Source organism: Jaculus jaculus, chromosome 8 (genome assembly GCF_020740685.1).
Source record: "Jaculus jaculus isolate mJacJac1 chromosome 8, mJacJac1.mat.Y.cur, whole genome shotgun sequence".
In the NCBI taxonomy this organism is placed as follows: Eukaryota; Metazoa; Chordata; class Mammalia; order Rodentia; family Dipodidae; genus Jaculus; species Jaculus jaculus.
This window is the reverse complement of record NC_059109.1, coordinates 114,051,231-114,065,839: the sequence shown is the minus strand read 5'-3', so window position 1 is coordinate 114,065,839 and position 14,609 is coordinate 114,051,231. Positions and strand designations below refer to the sequence as shown.

The following is a 14,609-nucleotide window of genomic DNA, read 5'->3' as shown; positions in this document are numbered from 1 at the left end:
GTGCTGGGATTAGAGGCATGCACCACCTCTCCCGGCTTTATATTTGTGTAATTTCTAATTTAATTCCATTATAGTCCAAGAACCTATCCTTAATGCACAAATCTTTTGAATCAGTGAGCCTTGTTTTCTGGCTTAACATGTGGTCTGTTCTTGAAAATGGTTCATATGTGCTTGAAAATAATCTGCATCCTACTATTTTTGGTGTGTTTTATAGATGTTGTTAAATCTAGTGGGTTTATAGTGTTGGTTTTTTTTTTTTGTTTTTTTTTTTTTTTTTGGTCTTTCGAGGGAGGGTCTCACTCTAGCCCTGGAATTCACCATGTAGTCTCAGGGTGGCCTCGAACTCATGGCCATTCTCCTACCTCTACCTCCCGAGTGCTGGGATTAAAGGTGTACGCCACCATGCCCGGCTCGATTTATAGTGTTCTTAAATTCTACAGCTTTATATATTCTCTGCCATTGTAGAAAATGTGGCATTGAAGTTCTTTGTTTTGGGTTTGGGTTTGGGTTTGTTTTTTTTTTTTTTTTTTTTTTGGTTTTTTGAGGTAGGGTCTCACTCTGGCTCAGGCTGACCTGGAATTAACTATGTAGTCTCAGGGTGGCCTCGAACGCGTGGTTATTCTCATACCTCTATCTCCAGAGTGCTGGGATTAAAGGCGTGCACCACCATGCCGGCTTGAAGTTTTTTAAAAAAAAATTACATATAAGTGTGTGTATGAACATGTGCATACCACAACATCATGTATGTGGAGGGCAGAGCACAACCTCCAAGTATGCATCTCATGCCACTCTGTTTGTTTGTTTGTTTTTCAAGGTAGGGTCTCACTGTAGCCCCAGGCTGACCTGGAATTCACTATGGAGTCTCAGGGTGGCCTCGAACTCACAACGATCCTCCTACCTCTGCCTCCCGAGTGGTGGGGTTAAAGGCGTGCGCCACCATGCCCGGCTCCACATTCTTTCATGAGACAAGCCTCTCTTGTGCTGCCACCGTTGCTTGGCAGTCCAGCTGGCCCTCCACCTTCCCGGTTCTCCTGGCTCTGCCTCGCATTGCTGCCGGCACACACTGAGACCACAGATGTCACATGGCAGCTTCATGTGACTGCAGGAGAGGGTCACAGTTGTACGCATGTCAACTTTATGTGGGTCCTGGGGATGACTGAACTCGGGGAGATAGACATGCAAGCAAGTGCTTTTGACTGCTGAGCCACCTACCCAGATCAGGAACTGAATTTTTTACTCCAATTACTGTTGAGTTGTATATTTTTTTTTCCTTTTTGGTATTTTCGGGTAGTCTCACTCTGGCCCACGCTGACTTGGAATTCACTATCTAGTCTCAGGGTGGCATTGAAGTCATAGCGATCTTCCTACCTCTGCCTCCTGGGTGCTGGGATTAAAAACATGTGCCACCACTACATAAAGCTTACATATACGTGTTTATATTTGTGACCTATTCTGATAGGTTACCTTTCCTCATTCTAAAGGTTTTTAAGAGCTGGGCATCGTGACACATGCCTTTAATCCCAGCACTGGGAAGGCAGAGGTATGAGGATTGTTGTGAGCTTGAGGCCAGCCTGGGCTAGAGTGAGTTCCAGGTTAGCCTTGACTAGAGTGAGACCCTTCTTCAAAAAAAAAAAAATCCATTTATATGTATGACTGTTCATATGATTAGAGATATACCAGACAGTTTTTTTTTTTTTTAGTTTTTCCATTATGTCTTATGTTTTTCTGACTTTCTGTTTCCTTCTCTATGTTATTCTGAATGCCATAGATATTTTATTGATGTGTGTGCATGTGCTTGTGCACATGGAAGCCAAAGGACAATCTTGGGTGTTGTTCCTCAAGTGCATTCCACCTTTAAAAAAAGAGAAAGAAAGATTTCCAGAATGCTTTCATTTTATTTGAGAGAGAGAGGCAGACTGAGAGAGAGAGAGAGAGAGAGAATGAACACACCAGGGCCTCCAGCCACTGCAAATAAACTCCAGACGCAGGCCCCACCCTCTGCATCTGGCTTACGTGGGTCCTGAGGCATGGAACCTGGGTCCTTATGCTTCACAGGCAATGGTCTTAACTGCTAAGCCATCCCTCTGGTCCCATCCACCTTTTGGGGGGACAGGATCTTCCACTGCCAGGAACTCACCTGGTAGGTGAGACTGCCTGGCCAGCAAGTCCCAGGGATCTGCTTCTCTCTGCCTCTCCAGTAGGATGATTATTTTCACCACATCTGGTGTGGGGTCTAATGATTGAATTTAGTTCCTAATGTTTGCAAAGTTAGCACTGTACTGATTGAGCTTTTTCTCAGCCTGATACACGTATTTTATAGTGAACAATTTAGTTCTTTTGATTTTTTAAATGTTCCTTTGATGATTTTTAACAATATATTTTAGTTATATTCTTGGTTTATGTATATATACATATACATATACATATACATACATACACATATATATATATGTATATGATATGTATTTATATGTATGCAGCCACGTGTTTATTAAAATCTGCTGCAAAGATTTTTTTTTTTTCTCTCTTCTTTCCCCCTCCTCTTCCTTACTCCCATACTGGGGATTAAACACAGGGCCTCGTGCATGCCAGATAAACACTCTAGCAGTAAGCTTTATCCCAGCCCTGATACCATTTTTTAAAAAATTATTTATTTGAGACAGAGAGAAACAGAGAAAAGAGGTAGACAGAGAGAGTGAGTATGGTGCATTAGGGTCTCCTGAACTATAAACAAACTCCAGACACATGCACCATTTTGTTCATCTGGCTTTATGAGAGTACCAGGGAATCAAATCAAGGCCAAAAGAGTTTGCCAGCAAGCAACTTTAACTGCTGAGCCATCTCTTCAGCCCCCACTATCATTTTTTTTTTTGGATCTTTTTAACTTTTTTTTTTTTTTTTTTTTTCAAGGTAGGGTCTCACTCTAGCTCAGGGTAACCTGGAATTCACTATGTAGTCTCAGGGTGACCTTGAACTCATGGCGATCCTCCTACCTCTGCCTCCTGAGTAATGGGATTAGAGGTGTGAGCCACCACGCCTGGCTTCTTTATAACTTAAAAACCTTTTAAAAATTCTTTTGAGAAAGATAAAGATGGAGAGAGGGAGAGAGAGAGAGAATGAATGGGTGTTCCAGGGCTTCTAACCACTGCAAACAAACTCCAGACACATGTGCCACCTTGTACATCTGGCTTATGTGGGTACTGGAGAATTGAACCTGGGTCCTTCGGCTTCTCAGGCAAGTGCCTTAACCATTAAGTCATCTCTCTAGCCCTTTTTAAAACTTTTGCTCAATTGTAGACAATAAACCATGATAATCCCCCCCCCACTTTCTCTCACAAATCCACGCTCCATCATATCCCCTCCCCTCTCAACTAGTCCCTATTTTTATTTATTTATTTATTTTTGTTGTTGTTTTTCAAGTTGGGGTCTCATGCTAGCCCAGGCTGACCTGGAACTCACTCTGTAGTCCTTGGCTTTACTGTCTTTCAGCCATCTCTTCTACACTGTACCCTGAGCCTTGGAAGGTGTGCTAGAGTGTCTTAGTGCTGAAAACTCCACTATCACTTCTCAGCACTATGGTGACTTTTAGATCATCCCAGTGGTCACTGCCATCTGAAAAGAAAAGCTCTTTAACCAAAAGTAAGGGTAGTATTAATATATGCATATAAACATTAAGAAAAGTGCTTACAGGGCAGTTTGGTAGGCCTAATATATGCATTTAACCAGACAACAGCTGGCATTACTCCCCTAGGGCTCATGAACTCCCCAGCCACATGCTTTTGACTAGGGTTTCAGTACCAGGCATGTATTCCTTTTGGTGGAGTGGACCTTCTGTCCAATTAGAGAGCAGTTGTTTTCCCCCATAACAGATGTGCCACTATTGCACCAGTTGGCAAATTTGGACTGCCTGGCCAATCTTAAGGCTTGCAATGTCCACTGCTGTTTAGCACCAGTGATGAATTCTCTCTCCCATAGACCAGCTTTCTGTCAGCTGGTCCACATGGAGGAGGTTTTCAGCTCAGCTCCAGCTTGACTTCTCAGTGCCACTATCATTTTTTTATGGTTTCTTTTTAAATACTTTATTTATTTTGAGAGACAGAGAGGCAGATAGAGAAAGAGAATGAGTGCACCAGGGCCTCCGGCCACTGCAAACAAATTCCAGATGCATGGACCACTTTGTGCATCTGGCTTTACATGGGTATTAGGAAATCAAACCCAGGGTGTCAGGTTTTGCAAGCAAGCACCTTAACTGATGAGCTATCTCTCTAGACCCTGATTATCAAATTTTATTCTCACTTTATTCATGAAACAGAATCAGAGAGGTGAAACAAATCCACAAAGTCACATAGGTAGAGGACAGTAGGATCATAATCATAACCCTGCCACATGTCTTTCTTTATTTTATTTTATTTTTTATTTTTTGGTTTTTTGAGGTAGGGTCTCACTCTAGGCCAGGCTGACCTAGAATTCACTATGTAGTCTCAGGGTGGCCTTGAACTCACAGCGATCCTCCTACCTCTGCCTCCCAAGTGCTGGGATTAAAGGCGTGCACCACCACACCTAGCTCACATGTCTTTATTACTTGTATTTCATTCTGTCAGACATATTTGTTGGTACCTACCAACTGAGCATGGGAGGGAAGATGCTTCAAAATTCCCAGAATATTTTTGTATTATTTCTGGGCGAATTGGTGTGACTTTAGCCTTTTAGCAAGTTCAAATTTCTGAACTGAAGACAGAAATGACCACAATGCCAGATGAACATGTTGTAATGGAACTTGTAAAACATGCCTTGAAAGGACAGAAGAAGCCTGGGAAGGTGGATCAGCAGTTAAAGGTATTTGCTTGCAAAACTTGCCCCCAGGCTCAATTATCCAGTAACCCATAAAGCCATATGCACAAAGTGGCACATGCATCTGGAATTCATTTGGAGTGCCAAAAGGTCCTGGTACCACACCCATACTCTCTCGCTCTCTTGCAATTTTTTTTTTTTTTCAATGTAGGATCTCACTCTAGCCCAGGCTGACCTGGAATTCACTATGTAATCCCAGGGTGGCCTCAAACTCACTGCAATCCACCTACCTCTGCCTCCCAAGTGCTGGGATTAAAGGCATGTGCCACCACATCTGGCAAATAAATACAGTTTAAAAAGAAAGACTAAAACAGAAAATTAAAACCAATGGAGGTCTGAAGAAGATGGCTTAGCAGTTAAGTCATTTGCCTGCAAAGCCAAAAGACCCAGGTTCAATTCCCCAGGACCCACATAAACCAGATGCACAAGGGAGCACATGCATCTGAAGTTTGTTTGCAGTGACTGGAGGCCCTGGCGCATCAATTCTCATTCTCTCTCTCTCTCTCTCTCTGTCTGCCTCTTTCTCTCTCTCTCAAATAAATAAATAAAATATATATTTTTTAAAAAGCTGGACATGGTGGTGCACACCTATAATCCCAGCACTCTGGAGGCAGAGGTAGGAGGATCATCATGAGTTTGAGGCCACTTTGAGACTACATAGTGAATTCCAGGTTAGCCTGGGCCAGAGTGAGACCCTACCTTGAAAAAAACAAACAAAAAAGATCAATTGGTGCTGGATTGTGGAGGGCCTGGAACTCCACATTAGAGATTAAATGTTTTAATATTTTTATTTATTTGAAAGAGATAGAGGGCTTTGGAAATGGCTTAGTGGCTAAGGCATTTGCCTCTGAAGCCTAAGGACCCCCAGTTTGATTCTCCAGGACCCACGTAAGCCAGATGCACAAGGGGGCACATAGGTCTGAAGTTCATTTGCAGTGGCTAGAGGCCCTGGCCTGCCCATTCTCTCTCTCTCTAATAAATAAATAAATAAATATTTAAAAGAAAGAAAGAGACAGAGAGAGAGAATGTAAGGATCTCACTGTAGCCCAGGCTGACCTGGAATTCACTATATAGTGTCAGGCTGGCTTCAAACTCACAGTGATCCTCCTACCTCTGCCTCCCGAGTGCTGGGATTAAGGTGTGCACCACAATACCTGGCTTCTGTCTTGGTTCTCTCCCACACCTTTACCCCCACCCCCACTCCAAGTAGGCTCTCTCTCTAGCCCAGGCACCATACTCAGCTCAAGCATTTTTTTTTAATCTATTTGAAAAAGAGAGAGAGAATGAGGCAGAGAGAGGGAAAGAGAGAGGATGGGCACAGCAGCCACTGCAAATGAACTCCAGACACATGTGCCCCCTTGTGCATCTGGCTTACGTGGGTCCTGGGGAATCAAACCTGTGTCCTGTGGCTTTGCAGGCAAGTGTCTTAACTGCTAAGCCATGTCCCCAGTCCTCAGGTCAGGTATTTTTTTATTTTTATTTTTATTTATATTGAGAACGACAGACAGAGAGAGAAAGACAGATAGAGGGAGATAGAGAGAATGGGTGCGCCAGGGCTTCCAGCCTCTGCAAACGAACTCCAGACGCGTGTGCCCCCTTGTGCATCTGGCTAACGTGGGACCTGGGGAACCGAGCCTCGAACCAGGGTCCTTAGGCTTCACAGGCAAGCGCTTAACCACTAAGCCATCTCTCCAGCCCAGGTCAGGTATTTTTGATTAAGTTCTCAACTTGGTGCCCAGCAGGGCGAACCCAACTGGAGGAAGTGTGTCATTGGGAGCAGGGCGTGAGTCCAGCCCACTGTTTGTTCAGAGCCTGCTAGGTCAGCTCTTCCCTCTGCCAGGGATGTATGATGAAGTGCTCTAGCTTCCTCCGCCATGATGAAGCTTCCCCTAGAAACTGGAAGCCTGAAATACCCTTTGCTCCCATCAGCTGCTTCTAATAAGGTGTCAGTCCCAGTAATGAGGAAGTAAGCGCAACAATAGAGAAACAGAATAGAGAAATAGAGAAGCCAGGCTGCTGTGGGTGGGCAAGAGAGAAGATGAGAAAGTAAAAGCAAAGGGTATAGACTTTTTTTTTCCCCCAGAAGTTTTGTAAAATAGAGGAAATTCTGCCACAGATAAATAATAAATTCATTTATTTATTAATTTGTTTTCGAGGTAGAGTTTCACTCTAGCCCAGATTGACCTGGTATTCACTATGTAGTCTCAGGGTGGCCTCGAACTCACGGTGATCCCTCACCCTCTGCCTCCCGAGTGCTGAGATTAAAGGTGTGCGCCACTACGGTCAGCAATAATAAATTAAATATTAATAACATCGTTTCCATACTGCTTGGGTTTTACGATCACAGCCTTTCTCTGGGTACATCTTCCGCCTCTCTTATACTTGAGCATCTACCCAAGTCGGACACACCTGGAAGCACTGAATGTTGTTTATTTTGGTCACCGACAACGTGTTTTATTGAGTTATGGTTTGAATGCCTCTGATGGATCTCTCTTTGCAGGTGGCCAAAGACAACCCCCCCCATGAGACCCAATTTCAGTTTTCAACAGAGATAGAAAAGCATTCACTTCTCACACCAATTCAACAAAGCGGTTCTTAACAAACAAAGTACTTGGTCCTCGTCCCTCCCTGCATCCTCTTCCCCCAACCCTTGGGAATCTGCTGTGGGAGAAGAAAGGAACTGTCACTCGAAGCTTTCCCAGGTACTGCACCCCCCTGTGGAGAGTCTGTTTGGCTTCCGATGCTGAGATGTCCCCTGCCAGCCCCCATCGATCCAGCCCTTTCTCTGCCAGGGGCTGGACAGTAATCAGCAGCGACGTCCACCTGTGCACAGGAAGATGCCCACGGCCACACCAGCAATTACAAAGCTGCCCAGCAGGATGCCCAGGACCAGCGAAGCGTAGGAGCGGCCTGTTTGACTTCCTGCGGGACATGCAGAGAGTTAGTTTAAGGACGTAGTCCCAAAGGAGAACCTAAAGTTTGGGTCCATCCCAAAGGGTTTTTTTTTTTTTTTATCTCAAAGGAAAGTTGCCCAGTAACTAAAGCTGTGTGTGCCCTGTCCCCAGTCCCCAGCCACCAGCCTTTTGTTGCTCAAGGTGTCCATCCTTCCTGTCACCTCCCCAACACACAGGCCCACCGGGGGGGGGGGGGATGGGGGGAGATGCCCTCATACCTTTCAAGTTTTTCATGTCGATGTGCTTTTCCACATACTGCACACAGGTGTCCTGCAAGAACTCCTGCAATTCATACCGCGTGCGGTTATAGGCGTTGAGCTGTTTCAGGGTGAAGGTGACCGCTTTGGAGGGTTCCTGGGAATCTGCCACCCACAGGGCTTTCTCTGACTGGAAACTCACAAAGGAGCTCTCATTCACGGACACTTTGAAGAAGGTACGGGCTTCAGAGTCCTCAGAAGGCAGCTCACAGCCCAGGAAGCAGCGGATGGTGAGAGGAACTGTGGACAGGCATTCACAGTCAAGGACGAAGAAAGAGCTGGGAGTAAGGCAGCTGCCCACCATGGGGAAAGGGACATGAAAGGGGATATTGGGAAAGGTTTGGTGGGGAGGAGTTATGTTGTTGGAGTCTGTGTAAAAAGGAGTCAGAAGCCGTGAAGAAAGCAGTGGGAAAACATAACAGAAAGCAGTCAAGGGGCTGCAGAGATAGCTTAGCAGTTAAGGCTCTTGCCTACGAAGCCTAAGGATCCAAATTCAATTCCCCAGAACCCAGGTAAGCCAGATGCACACGGTGGCACATGCATCTGGAGTTCGTTTGCAGTGGCTACAGGCTCTGGCGCACCCATTTTCTCTCTCTCTAATAAATAAATAATTTTTTAAGATTAAAAAAGATTTAACAAAGGGGAGAAAGCAGTTGATAAAAATGATCAAAATGGGCCAGGGGCAGCCCCCCGCCCCAAGAGGCTCTACTGCCTCAAGAGGTCATGCTAGCCAGTAGAGGACCTACCTAATTGATGGAGGTCTTCTTTAAAATATTTTGGCCATTTATTAGAGAGAGAGAGAGAGAATGGGCCTCTAGCCACTGAAAAAGAACTCCAGACACAAGTACCACCACGTGCATCTGGTTTACATGAGCATCGGTCTTATATGGGTTCTGGGGAGTCGAATCTGGGTCCTTAGGCTTAGCAGGCAAAGGCCTCAACCTCAGAGCCATCTCTATGACCTACAATTTCCTTTAGTTAAGACACCAAGGAATCTCTTAAGGTCTGAGACACCTCCCCCCTCATCGAGGCCCCGCCCATAAAAGACCACGCCCACCCACGAAGACCTCCGGCCCCGGACTCCGCAGGCCCCCGCCCCCCGGGGGACCCCCACTTACAGACCACGCTGCCCTTCCTCTCCCGGTGCACCAGCTGCACCAGGCTGTGGAACTGGTGCAGGTAGAGCTGCAGGCCGCTCTCGGTGCGCGCCCAGCTCTCGGGCTCCTGCAAGGGCTCCAGCTGCAGGATGGTGACATTGTTGGCGGGGCCTTCCAGTGTGTGTGTCAGGTGTCCCCCCAGGGACGCGTTGCCCCAGTGCTTCACGTGATAGGGGTCGCGGAAGTAGGAGATCTGGAGCATGTGGAGGCTGTGGGGGCCTGGGGGCAGAGTCGGGGTGGCGTCAGGGCCACCTGCCAGCGTAGGTGGCTGGCAGCTAGAGATAATAACCCCCTTCCCAGGGGCCTGCCGCCCACCATCTTAAGGACCCTTATAAAGTGATATTCCACCTTCTCAGGCATTTGATGGTCACGGTAACCCTACGGGGCGGGGGGGGGGGGTCGGGGGAGTGGGGAGAGCGTGGGTATGATTATCTTCGCTTTACGGATGAGGAAACGGAGGCCTGCCATTGGAAGAAGCGCTTCCTGCCTCCTTTCTCCCCCTCTTCACGTTTCCAGTTGGTCACACTCTGGCTTGCCACGAAGAGACCTCAATTGCTAGAACTCTCCCTTTCACTGTTCACTAATTCAAGCCTCACTGATTCTCATCGAGGCTGGGGTACCCACGTGTTACTTCTTCCCCTTCTGACTGGACCTCCATCTGACCCCCTTCCTTACAGTCCTGCAATGACATATCCTGCCCCCCCACAATAATAATATTAATAATAATAATAATAATAATAGTAATAATAGCTAATATCCATTAAGTGCTTGTTCTGGCATGCACACTTGTTTTACACACGTTATTATCTTGTGTGTGCCTCCCTCCAATGCCTCAATGCAGTAGCTACTATTATTAACCCCATTGTGTATGGGAAACCGAGGCTAAGACGGCAGAGTCAAGGTTTAAAATGTAGGAAGTTGGCACCCACCGCCCTCAGCTAGTCGGCTGCACTGCGTCCCTGGTGGAGGACAGACCTGAGTCTAGTCCCAGCCTGGGATTCAAGGCTGCGGATGACCAAGGGCCCAGCTACATTTTCTGGCTGCTCTCAATACTTAGGGATATGAAATGGTTTTAGAAATTCCTCAGGCTGACTTAGCTGACATGTGACTCCCTGGCATATTTCTATTCATATTTCTATTCGTACTTCTATTCATATTCCAAGACCCAGCTCAGTCTCCCTCCCGTGGACAAATTTCACCATGCTCCACCTCCTTACTCTCCTTTACCCTTGCTTGAGTCTATTCCTTCAAAAAAAAAAAAATTTTTTTTTTTTTTTCCCCGAGGCAAGGTCTCATTCTAACTCAGGTTGACCTAGAATTTACTCTGTAGTCCCAGGCTGGCCTCAAACTCAAAGTGATCCTCCTACCTTTGCCTCCCTAGTGCTGGGATTAAAGGTGTGTGCCACCTTGTCCTGCTTGGGTCTATTTCAATGATGGCAGACCGAGTTTTATCAGCACGTATTTCACAGGACTCTAAATCTACACTCAGCAGTTTCTATAGTCTCCTCCAGGCTACAGAGCCTAATCTGCTAATCTCTGCCTTTGACACACAGAAAATGGCCTGGCAGTGTTGGTGTCTGAAGAACGTCTGAATGAGCACTCACAGGGTTGTAAATGTGTGTGTTGTGTGTGTATGTGCACACGTTGTATTTGAGAAGTTGTATCTGCAGGTGTGAATAAGTATATCAGGGTGAGAAACCCTAGACTATTCATGATCCTTACACTGCTCTGTGACCCAGTTTTCTCCTCGGTAAAATGAATATGGTAATAGTGCCCGATGTGGTGGGTAAATGAATCACTATATGCATTAAATACAGTGAGCAGTCTTTGAATACTGGTTACCAACTGTTCTTTCTCTGAGGGGGTGAGGGTAAAGCTGCAGGGAATCCTGGGCAAGGAGACCCCGTGCAGTTGTAATGTGGGGTAATAGCCCCCCCAGTTTCTGCTTAAATGGTGATGCTTCGAGCAGCCAGATTCTATTGGCCCCGGCATCTCCCCTCCGTACCCTCCTGCTTCTTTCCGCTCTTCCCCCAACTTCCCTAGCTCTCCTTCTGTCTCACCCAAGCCAGCAACAAACTATCACTTCTCCAGTGTCCGCCTCTCTCTCTCTCTCTCTCTCTCTCTCTCTCTCTCTCTCTCTCTCTCTCTCACTCTTCTTAGACTTCTTTTTATTGAGTGTTTTACAAGAGGTTCCCGTGTCTTTCCGTTCCCTGCATCCCTCTTCTCATCCCAGAGTCTCTTCCCATCTTCCCTGGACCCTCCCTTCACCCTCACTCCGTTTGCCCTCTCCCTCACCTCTCTCTGATGCTGGCCCCCTCACCCTCTTTACAAGTCCTTTTCCTGTCCCCCTTCTTCTCCCAGCCTCTTCCAGATCCTTCTTTGCAAGGGACTTAACTCTGCTTGGCTTAGGGACATATAAATCTATGCTCGGATCCTGCCGTCTCTGTACAGGTCTGGACGGCTGCTGCCCTGGATGCTATAGGCTGAAGCTCTCTTAACAGTCTTACCCAAGTTCACTGATACCCTTACGAGCTCCACCCCACCCCACCCCACCCCACCCCCGGCCCCCAGAGCATCCCCAAGGCAGGAGGCAATGTCCCTAACTCACCATCTGAAGCTTCGGCTTCCTGGCTACAAAGGGCCCAGGCAGGCAGCAGCAGGAGAGGCCACAAAGTCGTCAACATCCTGAGGCACAAGTCCTTGGTCCCACCTGGGGTTCCTGGCTCTGGCAGCCTGGGGGCTCTGCTGGCCGCAGCCTGGGTGAGGTGGGGGGGGTTACGAGAAGTTGAGAGACTGTCCTGGAGCAGCCTGGGGGAGCTGAGCCGGGGAGGATGGAAAGAGGAGCCAGGGAATGGGAGGAGGAAGAGGGTGTCAGGCTTTTAAAGTGTTATTTCTATCTGTCTCATTTCCTCCTGGGGGGGGCCGACCCCCCTCACCCCACTCCGCCCCTCCCCCGCCTCTGGCCCCTCCCAGCTTCGCGCCCTTCTCGCGCCCTCGTGCCCAGACCTGCCTTTTCCCCTTCTCGCCGGCTGGGTGGCTTCCGAGGCACTTAGAAACACAAACGAGCGGAAAAGGGGGAGTCCTGCCTCTGAGTCAGGGGGTGGGGCATCGGCTTTCAACCTCGCGCACGCCCGGGGCTGCGGGCTGCCGCGGGTTACTGATGGGGAAACTGAGGCTCCCGCAGGCGTTGAGAGACTCGTCCGAAGTTTGAGCAACACGGTGGCAGAGCCAGGATTAGAAGTCCGTTTTCCACCGTGATTGCCTATCGTGTTTCCAGAAGGTTGTAAATACATAGGAATTACACAATCGGGCATGTAGCTTTCAGAAATAGTCACCAAAAGTGAGCGCGTGCGTGCGTACAAAGGAGCTCGTTGTTTGTAATAGGGAATTACGAACAGTCTATATAACTCTCCGCAGAGTTACACAGCAGTATTTTTTCAAAAATGAGGTCATAATCTCTTCGTGGAAAATGAAAATAATTTAACAGGTCATGCGTGATTAGCATGTTTAATTAAAAAAAAAAACATAGAACCGAATAAACAACTTCACTGCATCTTCCTTAGCAGTATTTCATAAATACTGGCTCACTTAAATAATGGTGTCTGGGTTTTGTGTATATTTTTCTTTTTATTAATTTTTTTAGGGGATAAGGTTTTTCGAGGTAGGGTTTCACTCTAGCCCAGGCTGACCTGGAACTCACTCTGTAGTCCCAGGCTGGCTGCGAACTCACAGCCATCCTCCTACTTTGGCTTTCCAAGTGCTGGGATTAAAGGCATGTGCCACCATGTCCCGTCCTCATTTTATTAATTTTTAAGTTAGCATACAACATACTGGATTTCCTTATAGTGTTTCATACATATATCATTGTACGTTGTTCTTCATCCTCTTCCTCCCCTGCTCCTCTAACCTCTTCCAGCTCCCCTCTCCCAAATAGTGACCCTGCTCTTTACATATCACATGTATTTTAGTACTCTGTCTTTCTCCCTCCTACCCTCTTAAGATTTCTCGTATTCCCCTTTTACTTTCACACACACACACACACACACACACACACGCATGCACGCGCGCGCATGCACACATATAAATTTAAATCTAGGTTCTACATATGAGAGAAAACATGTAGTGTTTCTCTTTCTGAGTCTAGACATTTCACTTAGACGTCACAATTTCTGGGTTGAATAAACTCCGTTGTGTATATGGGCCACATTTTCTCTAACCACTCATCTGTTGGTGATATGTATGGTCTATGAGGGACTTTAGACAGCAATATGAAACATAGAACTTACACTAGGAAGCAAGGAGAGGAGTTTAAAAGTCCCCCAAATTAGGATAGGTCCATGCTGTGGAAGATCAAGACATCAAAAGTAAAAAGAGAGACTGATTGAGATGGGGAGGGGGTATGATGGAGAGTGGAGTTTCAAAGGGGTAAGTGGGGGGGGAGGGAGGGTATTACCATGGGGTATTATTTACAACCACGCAAGTTGTTAATAAAAAATTTCTTTTAAAAACCTAAAAACAAACAAAAAAAAATCAACCTTCCCTTGCTAACTCCCCCAGCTTCATTTTCATGATATTGCTTAGTAATGCCTAAAATATGTACTTACATACATGTTTCTTGTTTGAATGTTCCTCCAGGATGTAAGGTCCAAGAAGATAGAGGTTTTCGGTCTTGTTATATACTATGCCTTGCATGGGACACATCACATAATAATCGCCAGCTAAATAAATGGTTGACTGAGGCAGTTATGATGTGGATATATGTCTACACACAAGTTTTAGAACATTTTGTACAGGTGAACCATTTGTTTGCACTGAGGAGATGGTTCAGCCATTAAAGGCATTTGCTTGCAAAGCTTGACTGCCTGGTTCAATTCCTAGTATCCACCTAAAGCCAGACACACAAAGTGGTGAATGTATCTGGAGTTCGTAGTGGAAGGAATCCCTGGTGCATCCATAGTCTCCCCTGACTCTGTCAAATAAATTAAATAAATAAATGAAAATTTTAAAAGAAACACTTGTTATCTGTTAGCCCCCCCCAAAAAAAACCCCCACCAGAATATATCTGTTTCTGTATGGGAGCAGATGAATGTGTAAGAATATATACTAAGTAGAGCAATGATTTATCACCAGGGAGGGGTTTGGTATTAAAGAATGAAGAGTATGCATTAAGTATGTAAGTGTTTGTGCGAGCATCTGCCAATGCATAGAGGATGGGAATCGTGTGAGACATTTATTGCTATTTTGTGAAGGGTTTTATCATTTCCTCTCTACTGTTTTATTTATTTATTCAGGTTTTTTCTAGGTAGGCTGTTGCGCCCCTCCCGCCAGCAGGAAGAACAACAACAACAGGATTCTTCTCAAGCACACTTTATTGGGAGCTCCAGACTGAA

At 46.3% G+C, this 14,609-nt stretch overlaps 1 protein-coding gene across 1 annotated transcript; it reads right to left on the bottom strand.

Annotated features, from left to right (window-relative positions):
• Positions 1–7,279: 7,279 nt before the first annotated feature.
• On the bottom strand, positions 7,280–12,230 carry Procr (protein C receptor). The gene is made up of 5 exons (XM_004668116.2): positions 12,226–12,230; positions 11,828–11,975; positions 9,181–9,438; positions 8,024–8,302; positions 7,280–7,773 (listed from the first exon to the last, which is right to left on the bottom strand). Exons 2-5 carry the CDS (start codon positions 11,901–11,903, stop codon positions 7,658–7,660), a joined length of 729 nt encoding a protein of 242 aa, XP_004668173.2. The 5' UTR covers positions 11,904–11,975; positions 12,226–12,230; the 3' UTR covers positions 7,280–7,657.
• Between the last annotated feature and the right edge of the window lie 2,379 nt (positions 12,231–14,609).

Bases quoted from the DNA above. Each gene is read 5' to 3' on its own strand.
- Procr (XM_004668116.2), bottom strand. From the start codon at position 11,903: ATGTTGACGACTTTGTGGCCTCTCCTGCTGCTGCCTGCCTGGGCCCTT. The intron at 9,439-11,827 runs GTGAGTTAGGGA...CTCTGCCCCCAG, and splicing joins GGAAGCCGAAGCTTCAGATG to GCCCCCACAGCCTCCACATG. The intron at 8,303-9,180 runs GTAAGTGGGGGT...GCCTGTCCACAG, and splicing joins GAGGAAGGGCAGCGTGGTCT to TTCCTCTCACCATCCGCTGC.